An 18,410-nucleotide genomic window follows, 5' to 3' on the forward strand; every position below is an offset into this window, starting at 1 on the left:
ATAAACAAAACAAATTGAAAAGCAAATCTAAATGTCTCTAAGAACTTCGTAGTAATTGTAAAATTAAGAGATGAATTATGCTAGCTGTGGTGGTACATGCTTTTAATACCAGCACTCAGGAGGCTAGCATGGTCCACATAGTGAGTTTCAAGCCAAATGGAGTGCATTGGGAGACATTGTCTCAAAAAAGGGGCGGGAGAATTGTAGGAATAATATGGTTGGAAGTTAGTTCTAGCTTGGCATGGATGTATGCACTACAGTCCAGATATTCGGAAAGATGCCCTGGAAGCATCATCCCCTTAGCCTAGGGATCCCAGAATACAGAGAGCCTTGCCTCTAAAAGAAAGACACGAAAACAGAAAAGTCTGCACCATGAAAGACAAAGGGTTAAGATTTTTAACATATAAATAAATATCTCTTTAAAAATATCCAATATCCATTTGAATAGCATTATATTTCTTTGTGTTCAGCTGTCCAAAATATTTACATATATGTACATTTGTAGTCACTCATTTGATCCTTGCAGCAATTTGATAACATGCAGTTATGAGTAAGAAATGTATTTTTAATAGACATGCAGACAGTCCAAAAAATGAAGAAGTATTCCATTTAACTATTAATCAAATAAATGTAAATTATGCTAAAAACTAGCTGTCATTTTCTATGTCACACTGACAGTGGTTAAAAACAATGGCAATGTGTTGGTAGGGATGAGATAAAGTGACCTCACATCCTAGGATTAAGAATGAACTGACTGAGGGCTTTTTGGCAATATGTATCGAACATCCTTAAAGATCAGCCCACAGTGCATCTCTGAGAAATTAAACTGGAGAAACAGCTGCAGATATGTGCAGAAATTGAACTCTAGTAGGGCTTAACAAGAGGTTGCTAGTGTTTTAGAGAAAACTGGAGGCAACCATAACTAGCTATCAGCCAACCTGTGCAATGTTCATAATAGAACAGTAGGAAATCATGAAAAGCAATCAAGTAGAGTCGGTGAGAAGGCTCAGCTGGGAAAGGCATTTGCCACTGAACCTGAGGACGTGAGTTCAGTCCCAGAACCCACAGGTAGAAGGAGGGAACCAGTTCCTGTAGGTTGTCCTCTGACCTCCACACATGTACACACACACACACACACACACACACACACACACACAAATAAGACGATGCCTTTCTCAAGGTATAATTTTATTTAATAAAAGGGAAATTATTATGTTAATGAACATAGAAATAATAGATTGCTAAAGCAAGAAAACGAAACATTTGCTACTATTTGATCCCATTACTATTTTAAAAGTAAATATGTACACTATTAGATTATAGATAAATGTAAATTATTGATAAATAGATGATGAATAGACAGAGAATAGATAGATGGATTTGATAGGCGAACAAACAGGTAAGGCATTTTACTAGTGAAGACGGTTAGACTAGGACAAAGGAAGCAGGCTCTTTTCCTTGACTATCTATGTCTTCTATGAGCTTCTCAGATGCAGTACCTGTTACTTTTATACAGATGATGCAATCATTTTAAAAAGAAAATATTGATGAAGAAGAGTATTTAGTAATATGAGGGGAAATGCTAATGAGATGCTGATATTAAAAAAGTAGCTCTCACCTAGGGGCCATATGTGCTGTTACCAACATTCTGTTCCTTAGACATGGTAGTGGGCTTGTGGATACGTTCATATTTACAAAAAATAAACTAGAAAATAATGTAACTAAATAGAACTATGACTTGGCTGCTTATAGAATAGTGCCAATGCATTGATGTGGATTTATGATAAAGCTATATGAAATTTATAAGTTAAATTTTAAAAAGAGAAGAAATAAAGCATGATAACCATTAACATCTCTGGGTAGTTAAGATAAGATTTCAAAATTGTTTTCATTTTTACCATATTTTATAATGCCTTCAGAGTAACTACATATATAATAATGTTTTTGATTTTTTCAAAATGAAGAACTTTACAAAGTAGCATATTTAATAGTATTTCATTTTCTTCTAGAAACAGAAACACCTAGGTAAAAAATTATCTAAAATATATTCTTTTAAACACTTTGCACTGTTTCTCAGCATCACCTTAGGAGTTTAATCATTTTTAGCTTTCTTTTTATATTTTCTGGTTTTCTCCAATAATCATGGGGTGTTTAGTAGAAAAAAACAATGGAAAATATTGTATTTTATCCTTTTCTTCAAATCCATTTTATCAACTAACTTTTTTAAAAGTCCATAATTATGTTTATTAACAAAAATCAAATAATATACTTATTACCAAAATAATACCGACAAAATGACAGTTCCTCGAAGCACAGCGAATCTCAGAAATGCATGGGTGCGTTCTACTGGAGAACGAGCTCCACGGCAACACCGTGTGCGTACCAGTGTCATAATGAAGCACACTAGCTTGTATGGATATGAGAAGCGTAGAAAAGAAAAAGAAACTTTCAAAAAACTTGCATTTAAAGTGTGGCACACCTGCTTACCACAACAAGCTGTGAGTGAGGCCTAAAGTCATTCAGGTCAGACCCTGTCACCCACGTCGACTGCCTGTAGCAAGGCAGAAGGACGAGTAAGACTGCTACAGGAGGTGGGGGGGGAGGGGGCTGACAAAAGGTCCCTGGTACACGGGGAAGCAAACCAGAGACAGAGGCGGTTATTTGGGAAGGAGAGCTTGCTTTTGAAAAGTCCTAGCCTGGCCCCTAAGCATGCCTTCCATAACACCAGGTAGGTAGGTCCTCTGGGTCTTAGATCCTTGGCTTGAAACAGGGAGTAACCTGTTACATGGTTCAGCTTTTAAATTATTGCACCAATTTGCACAAATACGAAACTTTTTATACGACAAGGCTACTTTAGACCTTGGAGTGTCATTGAAAGTAATGTTAATCAACCATATACGAAGATATTCATGATGCCAAAAAAAATCACAAAAGACTTTTTGAAAGAAATGAAGAAAGAAAACAGCTTCCACCCTGGGCCATGAGGACTTCTACAGGGAGCAAAGGTTCAGCAATGGCAACTTTCCCCTACTTCAGAAAGCCTGTTTTGTCTTCTGGCTGCCAGCCCCAAGCTTAACTAATCACCCTAAAACACTTCTCCACGTGGGGAAATTGATATGGCATCAACCAATTCTTTATCAACATCAACACTTTGTAACACTGTCAAAATTAAAAGTGCTCTAATCTATAATTGGCCCAGCCTGTTCTGTTAAAACTTTATCCCAGCTGGCCACGATGCTTCAAATTTTGTTCAAAAAGTATTTTCCTCACCACTGCCTCATTTTTTCAGTCATATATTTTTCTTCCATTTCTAGAAAGTTTGCTTGCTTTTATAACTCCACATTATATTCATAAATACTCTTTGTGGACATATGTATCTTGCAGTGAGTTCACTTTTCTCACTAAGAGAGAAAGCATTCAAAACCCTTTTATTTTTCAGTTTAAATTTCCACTCCTCTGAATCCAATATCGCTGACCTTCCATCCCCTTAAAATTTCACTTTCTCTCCACCCCTCCCCCAGTCCAAACAGATGCCCACACAGGTGCACACAGGCACACTCACAGGCATATACACACTGTGTCAAACTCCTGGAAATAAATGTTTAAACACCACCCAAAGGTGACAGCAAGATTGAATACTAGCTCATAGTGGGGGGGGGGGTTAGTTGGTTAAGGTCCTAAAACAGTATTATACATGTTCTTGAGAGTCTGGTAACTTTTCCTCTGAGTCAATGTTATTAGTCAAAAATGATAAATCATTATTTTAATAAGCCTCTCTCACAATTAACTGGTATAACAGAGAAGCAACTGACCCGAGAAACAAAAGTCTTTGTCTGTCAAAACATTGGATTTTCACTCTGCTAATTGCAGGTGTCCTGGATACCTCAAGCTGCTCCTCTCCAAGCCACATCATGGAAACATGCAGACAGCATCTCTGTCAAACAGTCACATCAGTTCATTAACAGCAGCGTCCAGGCACCTGCACATACAAGACAGTCTAAATGTTGAATCAAATACCTCTCTTTCAGGAATGAACTTCTTTCCTTCTTCCTCTGGTGGCCACGGTGTCCTCATTGGAAACCTCAATTGCTGTCATTATTTCTATTTGAAATTACTGTCTGCCTCCACACCCTTCCACGAAGGAAACATAGTTTTTATCTTTGTTTTGCACATGCACACCACAGAAGAGGGAGTAGTTCAGGGCTATTTGCCACTTTCTTCCAATAGTAAAGTAGAATACATTGATCAGTGAAGGCTTCTGCTTTTCAGAGACTGTTAATCATTTTCATAAACATTGAGTTTTTAAAAATAGGTTTAAAATTTAAATAGAAAAGAGAAGAAAAAGGGAAAAAAAGAAAAAACAGAAAAATACTGAAATTCAAATTAGAACCATAATAACTAACATTTGTAACTCAATTAATATGCAAGCTTTATGCTAATTATTTCTACATATATTAACTTATTTGGTTCTAAAAACAAATCATGTAGGAGTAGGTCCTATGAGCAGGTATATTGCTACTTTCCCTATTATTCATTCATAAGAGAAACCAGACACATACATGAACTTGCCTGGATATACCATTCACAGTGAGCTAGGATTTGAACCTGGAAAGATGAACTTTAAAGACTACGCTCTGAAACCCTGTCTCATCTAGATGCATACAAAGAGGTTAACATCTGCATCCCTGAGAATCATGGTCATTAGGATCATTGCCATGCTATTAGAGGTTACCTGCTTCTTCCTAAATCATGAATCATATGTTCTGGTATAAGAAACATAGCAAAGGGTGTACTCAGGATGATGTAAGTTCGAAAGAGCTCCGGACCACAGGAGAAGATTGCCCCTTCTGGCTGAAGGCATTGAAGTTCCTTTCAGCATGTTTGTCCTGAATACCAGGCTTCTTGGACCCTTCCAAAGTGTACCAACAGTAATGCTGTATGGATGGCGAGAATCAGATCCCACAGAGATGCCCCAAGGTCCTGTGTTAGAGCTTCTTAAAGGAGAGTCTTCAGTTCAGAATCTACCTACTCTACTTAAATGGCACTGAATTCATTCTTACTACTTAAGAACCACACCTGGGTTCAAATTCTGCTTCTAACATTTACCAGTGATACAGTCAGGTTACTCAGTTTCTCTGACTCTATGGATTCTTATCTGTATGAATACAACTTGCTGGACTGCTTCAGGAATAAGCCCAATAGGCAGACAGAAGGTTCTGTCTGGCATATGCTGAGTGCTCAATTAGGTCTTCAGTATTCAAAGAAAAAAGGAGTAACTGTTTAAGAACTGGAAAAATAGGGCTGCAGAGATGGCCGGAGAGTTAAGAGCACTTGCTGTGTCCAGAAGACCACAGTTCAGTTCTCAGTAGACATGTCAGGGGGCCCACAACTGTCCATAAAGCCAGCTCCGAGGACCAGGGAATCTGATGCCTCTGGCCTCTGAAGGTACCTGCATTCACGTACACTTGTCCACATGCAAACATATACACATAATTAAGAATAATAAAAATAAATGTTCTTAAGTATTGAAAAATAAATGGTAAAATTCCTGTGCAAGCACCTATGTCATATTTGGCAACAGAAGAAGCTCATTTAAAGGCTATTTTTCCCCTGCTTTTATCTAATTTGTCAGTTCACAACCAAATGTAAGTAGTAGCTTAAAGTAAAAGAAAACCGATCTTGCTAAAGACCAAAATAATAACTAAAGAGAAATAACAACCTTGAGTCTGGAAACAAAGGTGAAGACAGCAAACCCAATTACAGATGCAGAAGTTCAAAAGACACATAGCTGTACAGAGGCAAGAGGTCAGCAGAACCTCCTCAGCTCAGTGGACACATCAGGATTAGATGTTCATGGTGACTGTTCTGAGCCATTATGACAAACTAGAAGAAATGAAACTGAAAAACCAGGAGATAAAACTATTCTATGACATCAGCTGCACATACATCACACCAGAACAGGAACAGGGCTGCTCACATAAACGTTATGCATTGTCGTTATTGTGACTGTAAATGCACACCCATGTATGCACCACAGTGTACTCCTGAATAAACCTTAAGGAGCTGATTTTCTCTTTCCACTATGGGTTCTAGGATTCAAACTCAAGTAAACAGGTTTGTATAACGAGAGCTCTTATCTGCCGAACCATCTCACCCAGCCAGGAGCTGTATTTAATACTGGAGTTGTAGATCATTGCAATTAACTTTCTGTGTTTGCTGCTTGAAAAATCAGCATGCATAGTTAAACGGTAAAAATATAGAGCTGACTCTTAAAAAGGAAGCCTAGAACTCAAGGAGCACACGCACATATGACAGGGAATACTCACTGCCTGTTAGAATCCCTTCTCACATAACCTGTGCTGTCCCTAGAAGAACAAAGGTTAACCAAAGTGTAACATAAAAAAAAAGAATTGTTATCCAACAAATTCACCTGAAAAGAATGCTAAAAGAGCAGTTAAGATGAGCGTGCAGCTTAAATTATGGTTCATGTGTGAGTCCTCTGTCTTTGCACAGACAATTCTGACACACCCTTATTCTAAGAGTTTAAAAAATGTTTAAACAACCCTGGGGAAAGAAAAAAAAAACACATGGATAAAATGGAGAAAGTTCAGGATGCGTCATCATAAATGAAGTGTATTTTACCTTCTATAAGAAATGTACTGTGTTAGCAAATTTTGGTATTGTCATTAATTGCTGACATTGCACAGATGATAGAGAAAGAAACAGATCAGAAAGTGAAATGTAATATAGAAAGAGAACCTGTGGCAACAATACTCATTGTTGACCCACGGCGGCTCTTGGAATGGTCCCACCACAGAGATCATGCCAGAGAGACACACAGCAGGCACCAGAGGATGTTCCATTCCAAAAGTGTGAATTTTCTGGAAGTACAAATCATCTTCCACTTGTTTACAAATCAGAGCTCTTACTTTAAGAAAAATGAAAAGCCAAAGAATAAAAAGACACCAAGTCCTGGAATACTTTAAACTCTCAATTACTTTAAATACTCACGTATTACCAGCATTGTGTTACAGTGCTAGCACAGACTGGAGAAGGACTGAAGGAACAGCCATCATGAGACTGACCTCTGGTAGAATCAGGACTAGAATTTATAACATATGTATCCCATTCTAATTAACATTCAATTTACTCTTTTATAATTTTCCTAAAATTTGGTATCCCCAGATATGATGCTGTAGCTGATTCAGCTAATGTGGAGTTATTTCTTTCTTTTTTCTTTAGTCCTCTGCCAGGGATTAAGGGCGATGAACACCATCTCTGAACACAGGTACATTTTACAGTGCAAAGAGGATGAACCCCAATCCATTCTGAAAGGTACTTCCAGAGGCATTCTATCCTTAGCAGTGTTACATTTTTAAGTCTTATTTCTGTCACTTAAAAGAAAAAAATGTTTCCATTAAAATGATAGTTTAAAAAAATTAATGAAAACAAATATCCTCTCCTTACTATTATGTCTGGGAGAATATTTTAATCCACTTTAAATTGGATATACCAAGTCTTAGAAATGCAAACTCCTATGATCACAGGAGACCACGAGAGTTTTGAGATCTTAAAGGAAAGAAGGGCATAATAAATAAATTTCTGGTTCTGATTCATTTTTCCCTTGTTTGAATTAATTAATGCTGTGGAAATCCCAGGCAACCGCTATTTCATTTGTGACTGAATTGAGTCCAAAGGAGAAAAATATGCAAAACATTATTTAATTAAATTTTCACAGTTTTTTCCCACTTCCTCTCCTACCAGCTAATACACATTCTAACTCAGAGGAGAGTTTCATGTTGCAGCCTTGGGCAGCTTTCCTGTGTTCAGAGCTCCGTGGTATTGGGAGTCATATTGTTCTTCAGTTCACACCCTTGAGTCAAGCCTCATGCTCCTGGCCTTACTTCAAAGCCAGTTCAGCTAAATTCAAAACTCAGAGGAAGATTGCATGTATTGGTATGCATAAGGCTCTTGAGGGAAGATGTGGTTTTCTATCTTGTATTATTGTTTTTATTTATTTATTTGTTACTCATATATATAGATTTGCCTTTACCTTGGGAAGTATCATAATAATGAGAATTGGAGAAATCTGTAAGTCCATTCATTTTTAATAATTTTTATTGCAACACAAAGAATACAAAACAGAAGTTTCCTTTCCTGATTCCAAGTAGAGAACTCTGGGAGGGGTGATGTTAAGAGGTAGAAGAGGTGGGGGTGGGAACTTTTTAATATCTAAAAACAATGTGACCCTAAAACAATATCTAAGTACATTACTCTCCTGCCTTAGGAGCTTTGTTATCCTACGGTCCATGAACCTGCTGGTATATCTATGTCCCATGTGTGATCCGATTGTGTGCTAGCTTTCTGCTCTCATTTCCTGGCCCTTGTGCTTATATTAAGCAATGTCTTTGTATCTTAGAGCATCACTACTCAGTGATTTCAAATGTGGGTGCATCTTAAAAATAAGATGAAGACCTTAAAAAACTACTGATACCTGTATCTCACTTCCAAAGACTGATTTTCTTGGTTAATGGATAGCCTAATCATAGGACCACTTTAAAAAAAATTGTGAGTATCTGGAGTAATGACAGGAACAGTGCTTGCCTACCATGTGTGGGGCCCTGGGTTTGATCTTCAACACCACAGAAAGAGAGTAAGATGCCAGGTTTCTTCCCAGGCTAGATGATTGCTTCACAGGTCTTTCCACAATTGCTCTCCATTTTATTTTTTCAGGAAGGAGCCCTTATTGAACCTGTGATTCAACAATTTGGATTTTCAGACCAGCAATCAAAATTAACCATCCCTTCCAGGAAGGAATAACTAAAGCAAGAGGCCTTTTGAAAAGCCATGTGGAAATCCACTACTCTAGAAGTTCCCTAAAATATATACATATATAAAAGGAATTTAAATGGAGTTATTATATAATGTGGTAGACAATGTCCCAACTAGATCTACATCATATGATTCCAAGTAAAACTTCTAATTTCAGAAATGGGTTACATCTTGCTGAGTTGTTGGTCAAAGAAGTCCCATGGACCCCAACATTACAGGCCATTGCCAATTGATTACACTACTGTTATTGCTGCTGTTGGTTACACTCCACAATAAGAAGGTAAGGCATTATTGCTGAAGACACACTTACTAATGCTATCAAACACTGAGAAATTTAGCTGATGATTAACTAGAAGTTTCACCCCTATTTACCAGTATTTATAGTGCTGGAAGTCTCTATGCACACAACCAGGAGTGAAAAGTAATCATCAGTCTCACCCAGCTACAAACCCTGTGATCAACAACAACAATCTGCCTACAATATATACTGGTGCAAAAGTGGCACAAATTTTATGGGAGCAACCAACCACTTTTTGCTTAGATATAAGGTCACTCTAAGAGTTGGGACCCACACCTGATATTACTCTTGAGGCTAAAAACCTGAGACTACATGGGTCCCTAGAGGAAAATCTATTTTCTAAATGAACATAGCAATAAAGTAATTCCCAATGACATATTCCTATATCTATAGATCACTCCATTACTCAGCCTTCACCCAAGAAGCTTCTTCTTACAATCAATGGCAATTAACATATTAACCCACAACTGGACAATGTGCAGACAGTGAGAGATCTTGGAGTACTCATTCCTTAATCGAATATCTATATCAAATCCTTCCCCTCAAAGCTTAGGGATCTACGTGGAAGAAGAGGTGGAAAGATTGTTAAAGACCAGAGTAAATGATTCCAAGGAAACAGCATCTTCCAGCCACAGCAGGGCAGATGCATACATGAACTCACAGATACTGTGGAAGTACATACAAGACCTGCACAGACTTAAGCCGGACAAAATCCTGGCACAGAAAATGTGAACTGGACACCAAGTCCCACCCCTCACCAAGCTCTTTGCCACTGATCCCTTCTGGGAGAAGGAAATTGGTGTTCTCCAATAGAGTGACGCTGGAGAAACATATCCACCACACTTCAGAACAGGTCTCATGCTCAAGAGTAGTTGAGCAACACAAACTCCACATTTTTTTGTCCTTTGTAATGGTTTGGTGGCTTGTGTGTGTGTATATTTTTAGGTTTTATTTTGGTTTTCTTGGGCAGTTTTGTTGTTTTATCTATTTGGTTGTTTTAGTTTAGAGAGAGAGAACAAAAATATGAGGGAAGGAGGTAGGAGTACTTAGGAAAGAAGAAAGAATATGCATGAAATTTTTTTTTTTGGTTTTTCGAGACAGGGTTTCCCTGTAGTTTCTAGAGCCTGTCCTGGAACTAGCTCTTGTAGACCAGGCTGGCCTCGAACTCAGAGATCCGCCTGCCTCTGCCTCCCGAGTGCTGGGATTAAAGGCGTGTGCCACCACCGCCCGGCTGTAGTATCTTTTAATTTGAATTAACATTCAAATTTCTTTAATACCCAAATTTTAATTAGCATTCAAATTTCTTTTTATAAAAGTACTATTTAGATTTTCTGATTTATCTTTTATCACTTCTGGTAAGCTGTATTTCATGCAATTTATTTATTTCATCTAAATTGTATAATTTCTGGTCTAAAGATGCTCATGAGTCCAGGAAGTAGTTATATAACCTAGGCTAGAGTTGACAATCCTCCTGCCTCTGCCTTCCAATTGAACTTGTTACAACTGTGCACCAATAAGGAAAAAAATGTTTAATTTTAATTTTGCTTATTTCTATCACCTATGATGTACATAAATGTGCTTTTCCATATATATATATATAGCTTGGGACTTAGTGGCTTTCTTAAATCTGTACTTTGGAGTCATTGTGTCTTCAGAAACTTTTTCTCTGGGTTCTATCGGCAACAACACAGACTGGAGCCTGTTCTCAAAGTTGAAATCTTAAAACAACAAACTTGCTCAGTCCCCTCCCTTCTTCTAAATACCTTCTAAGATTTAGCTTACTTCAAATGGCTTGTCAGTCCCTTTAAGTCGTTATTTTTTTGTGTGCTTTTTCCCAAGGTTTTTCGTTTTTTAAATCAGTTTTCACAGGTGCGTTTGGTATGAGTGTGTATATAAGGATTACTATGTGTGCATGTGTATGCCTATATATGTAGAGGCTAGGAGATTTTCTCAATGTCTCTGTTTTTTTGAGATAGGTACTCAATGAACCTGGAGCTTACCAATTTTCCTGGACTGACTTGCCAGTCAGTTGCAAGGATTCTTCCTATCTCTGCCCTCCTCCCCCACACTCAGCTCTGCTGGGGTTACAGATGCACTCTGCACCCAGCTTTCCATGAGTCTGGGGAACTGAACTCTGGTCTTCATGGGTTCTCATCAAGCACTTTACCTCCTAACCAGTTTTCTGTGGACTCAAGTCGCCTTTGCTCACTACCAGCCACTCTCTATGCATAAAAACATCTTATATTTTTCCAGTGACAAATTAAATGGTACCTTGCATTATTCACTTACCCAAGCCCATATTATACCTTACATTCCTTCCTGTCATTTCCTTTGTATTATCTGTTCAATTAAATGGTAGTGAATATTTAATCTCTACTACAATTATCATCTACCTTGTAAAAACCTTCCCTGACCACCCCATCCTTGATTTATTTAGTCTTCTATCACATTACATATCTTATTAGCTTATGTGTCTGTCTTGCCCATGAATGTGTGAGATTCTTACAAACTAGCGTTATCTAGATCCGTATGTACATGTAAAAACATGGGTTTCTTTCCGCAGAATGAGAGACAGAGACAAAGAGAAAGTTTTGATGGTCTCCTTGATGCCTAGGATAGAGTAACCACACACTGAGTGGATTCATGAGGGAAAGAGGCCCTGAGTAGTCACCTTAAAGAGCCATTAGACCAAGGATCAAACATTCAATAAGCCACACAAATAAGGAAACAACATATTAGAGAAGATAAAAAGAGACTGAGTAATTACATATGCATATTTTTCCAATGTAAATGACTTAAGTAAAGATGGGCCGGAGATAGGGATTAATCTTTGCTGAGTATATGAGTACCAGGTACCCTTATCTACCCATAGGATTGTCTTGATCCTTTCCAGCTGCCTTATTTATATGTTTTTAAAGATAACTTACATTTTATCATTTCCAACATTTAAACATCTAAAATTTTACTTGGGGATCTTTAAGCTGGATAACTCAGAAGTCTATGATGTAGCAATGATACACACATAGCGTAATACCATGTAGAAGAAAATGAGGTAAAGTTCTGTAAACTAATGTGGCATTGCTGTCATAATTTCAAATGAAAAAAGAACATGCAAAGAACAAACCAATATGTGTGAAAGGGGGGGAATGTTACCTAACCACAAATAAAACTGCATATTTCTAAATAATTGCATATGTTTATATATTATTATATAGGAAGAACTTTGGAGGGAAAAGACAAATTGTAGATAGCAGTTATGAGAAAGTAGTTAGTTTTGGAAGTAGAAACAGAATTTAAGCTGAAGATCTTTAATTTCTCTAATTAAGGAAATTTTTCTTCCTTTTTTTCAATAATTATTCATTTAAGAAGTGTTTGATGGTTTTTTTAGGCAGTGTCCAATGCTATTCTATGACAGAACTCACTGGACTATAATTAGTTTCATTTTTAAATGTTTTTCACTTTTTTAATAGTTCCTCAATGAAGGGAACCTAAAATAACAGAATAGGGTAAGGCATTTAAAAAAACAATTCAGTCTTTTCAACACACCAAACAGAGACCTTTAAAAAGGGATAAGTGAATCTGTTTTTGAATCTTCTCTTGTTAACTCAGATTAAAACCTACTCGTTTGTTTTCGGCCCAGGGCTGAGGCCTGTGCTCCAGGCCTCGCATCTTCACTGCACACCACTGAGCTACAGCCCAGTCCCGAAATCTCTACCTTCCTGTTTCCTCTTTTCATGCCCCAGTTCTCTGACATCCACTCTTTTGTGGTTTAGAGGCAGCTGTTGGAGTCTAAAATCCTCACTTGGGCTAACGGTAGACATCACTGCCTAACTACTAACATATGAAAATGCACACCATATTTTTATTCCTAGTCTGAACAAGCCAGAAAGCAAACTTGAACTCATGAAGTTCGCATACTAGAAGAATGCATAAACGTATGTCCCTTGGATCAAGTCATTTCGCTTTCTGAGTTAAGAGACTTGTAGAAGACAGCTTCTTTAAGAACTAACATTGAACTCATTTGATATAGCTCAGCATTTTAGCCATTTTCTGCCAAGTAGCAAGGCCTTCACTCTCAGCAAGGAAGCCCCTGTATTTTCAGCAACTATAGCTTACAAATGCCCTTCTGGATGCTGTGACCATGGCTCACTATGGCTCACACACTGTGCACCATGGCACAAATTCTTTCTCATATGGTTCCATCCTTGCTGTTTAGGTATTGTATTCTCGTTTTTTCTCTGTGTGTGAACTAGGGACTGAACCTGGACTTCATGTGCCAGGCACATTTGCTAGGCAAGTGCTCTACCACTGAGCCACACTCTCATCCCTCTTTTCTACTATTATTTTGCATAAAAGTCTGGCTAGGTTTAGCTAAGCTGGCTTTGAACTCTTTCAGGCGGGCCCTGAACATAGGATCTTGCTGCAGCCTCTGGAATAGCTGGGGTTAAAGGTCTCTAGCATCAGGCCTGAGTAAGCTCTTACAATCTCTTCAATTCTGTTCTTGAAGATTAACGTGCCTGGTTCTTTAACCTCAGGACGCTTCTGCCACCATGAGCAGACATGTTTCTCCTCAGCCTTTGTCCAACTGAAATAAAGAAGTTTGTCCTTCTTAAAGCACACTGGCTTTCTCAGGTAATCATTACAAATACCTCCTGGAATTCATCTCAAAAAAAAAAAATCCCTCCACTTGCTACTTGCTACTTGTCTGACCACGTGTATATATGTAACAGAAACACATATCCCCTCCACTTCTTTAAGATCATCTAAATGGACACCTTCCTCTGGACAATTAAGTGTGCACCCAAGAGGCCCAAGCCGTCTGCTATTACACGGTTTCACTGCCTCGTTCTTTTCCAGTCTCACTTCCCCCCTTATTTTGAATCTCTAAGATACCAGCAAGGACCTAGCTCATTAAACTTCACTCCGTAATCCTTAACATATAGTAAGTTCAGTGGTGTATCTCTATTGATTATAAGCATCTAGACAATTTGGTTCCATTTTTTAGAAATTATTAACCACTCAGCGTTTTTAGGAAATGGGGGAGGGGGCTTCAAGTCAAAACATCTAAGATATCTACCAAAGCCACTAAACACATCCTTTGCCTTTGGCTTGAGCCTTCAGGGGGTCGGGGTGAGCAAATATTCATTTTCCTGGAAAGTTTCTTTGGTCTCAGCCGGCTCCTGCGTGAGCTCTTGTGAGACAATGGCAGAAGCCTTGCTGCCGTGACTTCCCAGGTCCCCTAAGATCCATATGAGATGGGCTGCTGAGATGGCTGTGTAGACAGAGGTGACTGCTGCCAAAGCTGACAACCTGAGGAGAAGAGTCTAGAAACCAAAGGATAGACTGTAAGAACCACCCCCAGAAGCCGTCCTCTGACCTCCAAGTGCTTGCTGGGGCAGAAGCACACACACAAAGTAAGTAAATAAATATCATAAGAAGAGGATCTCAGAGGACTTGGGGAGGGGAAATCATAAACAGAATATATTGTATGAAAAAATATTTATTTTAATAAAAGGAAAATAAGTAAATAGTAAAGGAATAAAAATTTTAATGATATAAAATGATACGTGAAGACTTTACTCAAAAGCATGAGCTAAATTCTTCATATTATCTTTTTCATTTTATCTTTTTTCCCTACCATCACCACCAAAAATATGAGTATAATCGCATAGCCTTGAACTTTAACTATAAATGTCAGCAAAGGCATTTGATAAGTCCCACCTACCTCACAGACTGACTTCATTTTCTTTATTCAAACAAACAAAACAAGACAAGACAATGAACACAAAAAGCCTTCCCTACCATTCTCCTGAAAACAAAGCTATATGACAGTATCATGACAACTGTCCCCACCAGGGGTATTGCAATTTTAGTCACCTGCTGTAAAACTCCTACAATTGATCTCACACTTTTTATTTCCTTGGTTAAATCTTAAATTCCCCCAGATTTTTGGAGTCCCTTAGAGTACTTGTACAATAGGATTATAACCACTGGACTACCCTATAAACCTGTAGAGTTCCTGTGTCTCTACAAAAGCACTGCTGAGAATCTAAAGTCAGGCAGAACCTAGGGTGTCCTTACCACTTCCTCATCTCATTCTTTTGCATTTGAAATGCAGAGTTCTGTCTACACTGCATATCCAAACAGAACAGTCGACCGACAATAGACCCTGTTTTCAGAGACTTGTCTTCTTCATCTCAATCTCCCCTTTTCCTTCTTCCTTGTTTACTACGTCCTCTTCCTGATAGTAACAGATACTTAATGAATGTCTGTGATGTGTAAGATCATGTGTGCTACTTACCAAGAAAAATCTAATAACAGAATAGGCCATTCCAAAGCAAAGAAACAATATCAAGCAAAAAAGTTAAGCCTATCAATAGATCATTTAAAATGGCAATATCCGCTATGAGATAAATTAAGTGGGGTATTCAGCAGGAGTTTTGTAGGCAAACAGTTTTTGAATTGGAAGGATCAAGGACAATTTCTCTGAAGAAATGACTTTGAAATGAGGACCTGAACTGCTGAGATGCTTCATATGCCCACAGCCTGAGCCCATTCCTGGAACCAACGAGAAGGACAGGACTCTGAAAGGTGTCCTCTGACCTCCAGATGTCCGCTGTGGCACACACTGGCCCATATCTATTCCCCCTCTGCAAAATGAATCAATAATAAATTAATAGGTCAAATTAAATGAAATAAAACTGTGACCTGAAAAAAAAAACATGAAGGACAAGTCCGAATTTAATGTTAAAGATGGGAGAGACATGCACTGCAAGGGAGAAGAAGAGAGCCTTCTGTGAAGATCTTGTGGCAGGAAATAAGTTAGAGGATTCAAGCAACTAACAGGAAACTGGTCCAGCACTGTGTCAGACAGGGTGAAGAGCTGCTGCCAGCAGGGAGCTTCGGGTCTGTGGGAAAGGGCCTGAATTGTGGTGGCTGTTGTTTAGTTTATTTTAATCAAAGTATTGTGGGAAGCAAAGGATTCAAAGAGTGGTAAGTAGGGATTTTCCTACTACACATGAACATGAAATTTGAGTCAGGTTAGAAAGAAAACAAGAAACTGGGGCTGGAGAGATGGCTCGGTGGTTAAGAGTACTAATGGTTCTTCCAGAAGACCTGGGTTCAATTCCCAGCACCCACATGGCAGCTTACAACTGCCTGTAACTCTACCTCCAGAGGATCTGACACCCTCGCACAGACATAAATGCAGACAAAATACCAATGCACATAAAGTAAAAATAAATAAATCATTAAAAAAAGAAAGCAAGCAAGAAATGAAACATCAGCTCAAGAAAATAGTTACCTCTGGCATGAAGAGAGGAGGGCACAAGACTGGGAGAGGCTTGGACTTCGTGATGACATTTTAGTTCTTATAAATGTGTACATATATGATATGTTATTTGATATATAATTGATAGTTATATTTATATAACTGAAATTCCACAGTAACATTTGTTAAAGAATTAATGAATGCAAAGAATTTGCTGATTAGTTCCCTACCCTTCCCTTCTTCCTGGTCTTATATCAAAGTCTCTGAGTTTTAAGACAAGCATACCAAATTCAGGTATTTTCCCTCTTACACATTCTGGTTCCTGAGCCTTGACTCTGTAGACTTTTAATATCAGATGCTAAGGGATATTTAATTAGCCTAACTTTTGTTTTAGCGTATACCTTAATCCTCACAGGTTTCCAAGAACCACGGAGCTAATGTGAGGATTAAATGAGCTAAGACATGCACTTAGCTCTAAGAACTACACAAATTTAACTAATATTCTCATTATTTCATTTACTATGCTCTGCTGTTCCCAGTCCTAAATATAAGCCAGGACATAGAAATAAACACAAGCTAAGTATGTAGCCCCCATGGTGTTCTGGTGCTCCGAAAACACAATTTCTTATCTACATTCAAATGCACTCGCAGACACATGTGCACACACACAGCATATACTTCCAATTTTGAATTCATAGTATTTTTTTAAAAAGCTGTCTTCACTCATTTAAGCATTAACTAATAAAATATTAATTTGAAGTGATATTATCTCTAAAAACATATATTTCCAAATGTGTTCATTTGTTGTACACAACTGCAATTGAGAGAAAGTGTCACTGACTTCTAAGAATAATAGCATCATATTCAAATTATTTATTACACAAGGTTTGATAGTATTCATTATGCTCCACATTGCATTTTAAAGGCTTATTTCTGAAATATCGGGCAAAATTTCAACCTTACAGAATTGAATATTGACATCAAAAAATTTTTTTTCAACAGGAGCAGTCTTTGGCGAGAGAACATTATTAAAATCCTACCTTTTCACTTAATTTCCGTTGTACAAATAGCACAGATCTTCTCATTCTCTTCCCTTCCAGTTCACAAATACAACAAAAGCTGTCTTTAGAAAAGGACTTTAAATTAAACACGGCAAGGAAATGAGTCCTGGAACCCTGAAAATACCAAAACCTATGACAGTTTTCGTTTCCTCGATTTCTGGAAAATATCTCAGTGAATCTTTATATGAATGTTATGGTTTAAATTATATTAAATGCCAAAGAGTTCAGCACGTGCTCTTGTGGGGAAAAAAAAGCAGAGACAGACACACAGACACACAGAGAAAGAGAGAGAGACAGAAAAGAAAGCAAGTTTGTCACTGGAGATTCTTCAGTTTATATTACTTGAGGTTTGGACTTAGATTATCTTACTAATCATTCCTCCATGCCCACTTCCGTGTTCTTAATCAGCAATCTAATCGCGTATTTTCAAAATTAAATATATTTATCCACTCATGCAAACACTTTCTGTGAACTTCTACCGATAAAGTGTACAGGGATCTCATCGACAAGAACATTAGAAACTTTTTAGAATGTTCTAGCAGCTTGTGAAATCATATTAGACTTAATTGTTTACATCAACATTCTACTCATTCAAAAATGAATATGAAATATTAATGCCAAGTTTTGTTTTACTTACCAAGCTCTGCCATTCCACCCCACCACCTGAACAATATTATCCACTCGTTGGATACTCATTCTTGCTAAGTAAAAGGATATTTCTTCTCTTGCTGGATTAATAATCAACTTTCTAGATAGTTCATTTGTAATTCTCTTCTGGTTAACCCTTAGCACGACAGCAGTCTGTCTAATCAACTTACGAAGTGGGGAGGAAAAGAGGAAACTTAGCCATGCGGATGAAAAATGGAGAGTAAAATAAAAACTGGGTAAGGCTGAAAAGAATCATCTGCCTCCCAGTTTAACAGAAAAGGTACAAATGTTTGTTAGACAT

At 37.8% G+C, this 18,410-nt stretch overlaps 1 protein-coding gene across 10 annotated transcripts in view; it reads right to left on the reverse strand.

Annotated features, from left to right (window-relative positions):
• The window catches only part of Sox6 (SRY-box transcription factor 6), a 371,593-nt gene extending 353,420 nt beyond the window's left edge, over window positions 1-18,173 (reverse strand). For 5 of the 10 annotated variants that reach the window (XM_038332208.2, XM_042055229.1, XM_038332170.2 and 2 more), the window contains exons 1-3: window positions 18,099-18,156; window positions 17,441-17,575; window positions 3,813-3,979 (exon numbers count right to left, since the gene is read on the reverse strand). In XM_038332208.2, coding sequence (XP_038188136.1) covers window positions 3,813-3,913 — 101 coding nt within the window. In that variant the 5' untranslated portion in view covers window positions 3,914-3,979; window positions 17,441-17,575; window positions 18,099-18,156. Of the gene's footprint in view, window positions 1-3,812; window positions 3,980-17,440; window positions 17,576-18,098 lie in introns of all 10 variants that reach the window. The other 5 variants (XM_038332153.1, XM_038332161.1, XM_038332179.1 and 2 more) reach the window with 5 other exon arrangements.
• Between the last annotated feature and the right edge of the window lie 237 nt (window positions 18,174-18,410).

The sequence above is a fragment of the Arvicola amphibius genome, chromosome 1 (assembly GCF_903992535.2).
Source record: "Arvicola amphibius chromosome 1, mArvAmp1.2, whole genome shotgun sequence".
Lineage (NCBI taxonomy): Eukaryota > Metazoa > Chordata > Mammalia > Rodentia > Cricetidae > Arvicola > Arvicola amphibius.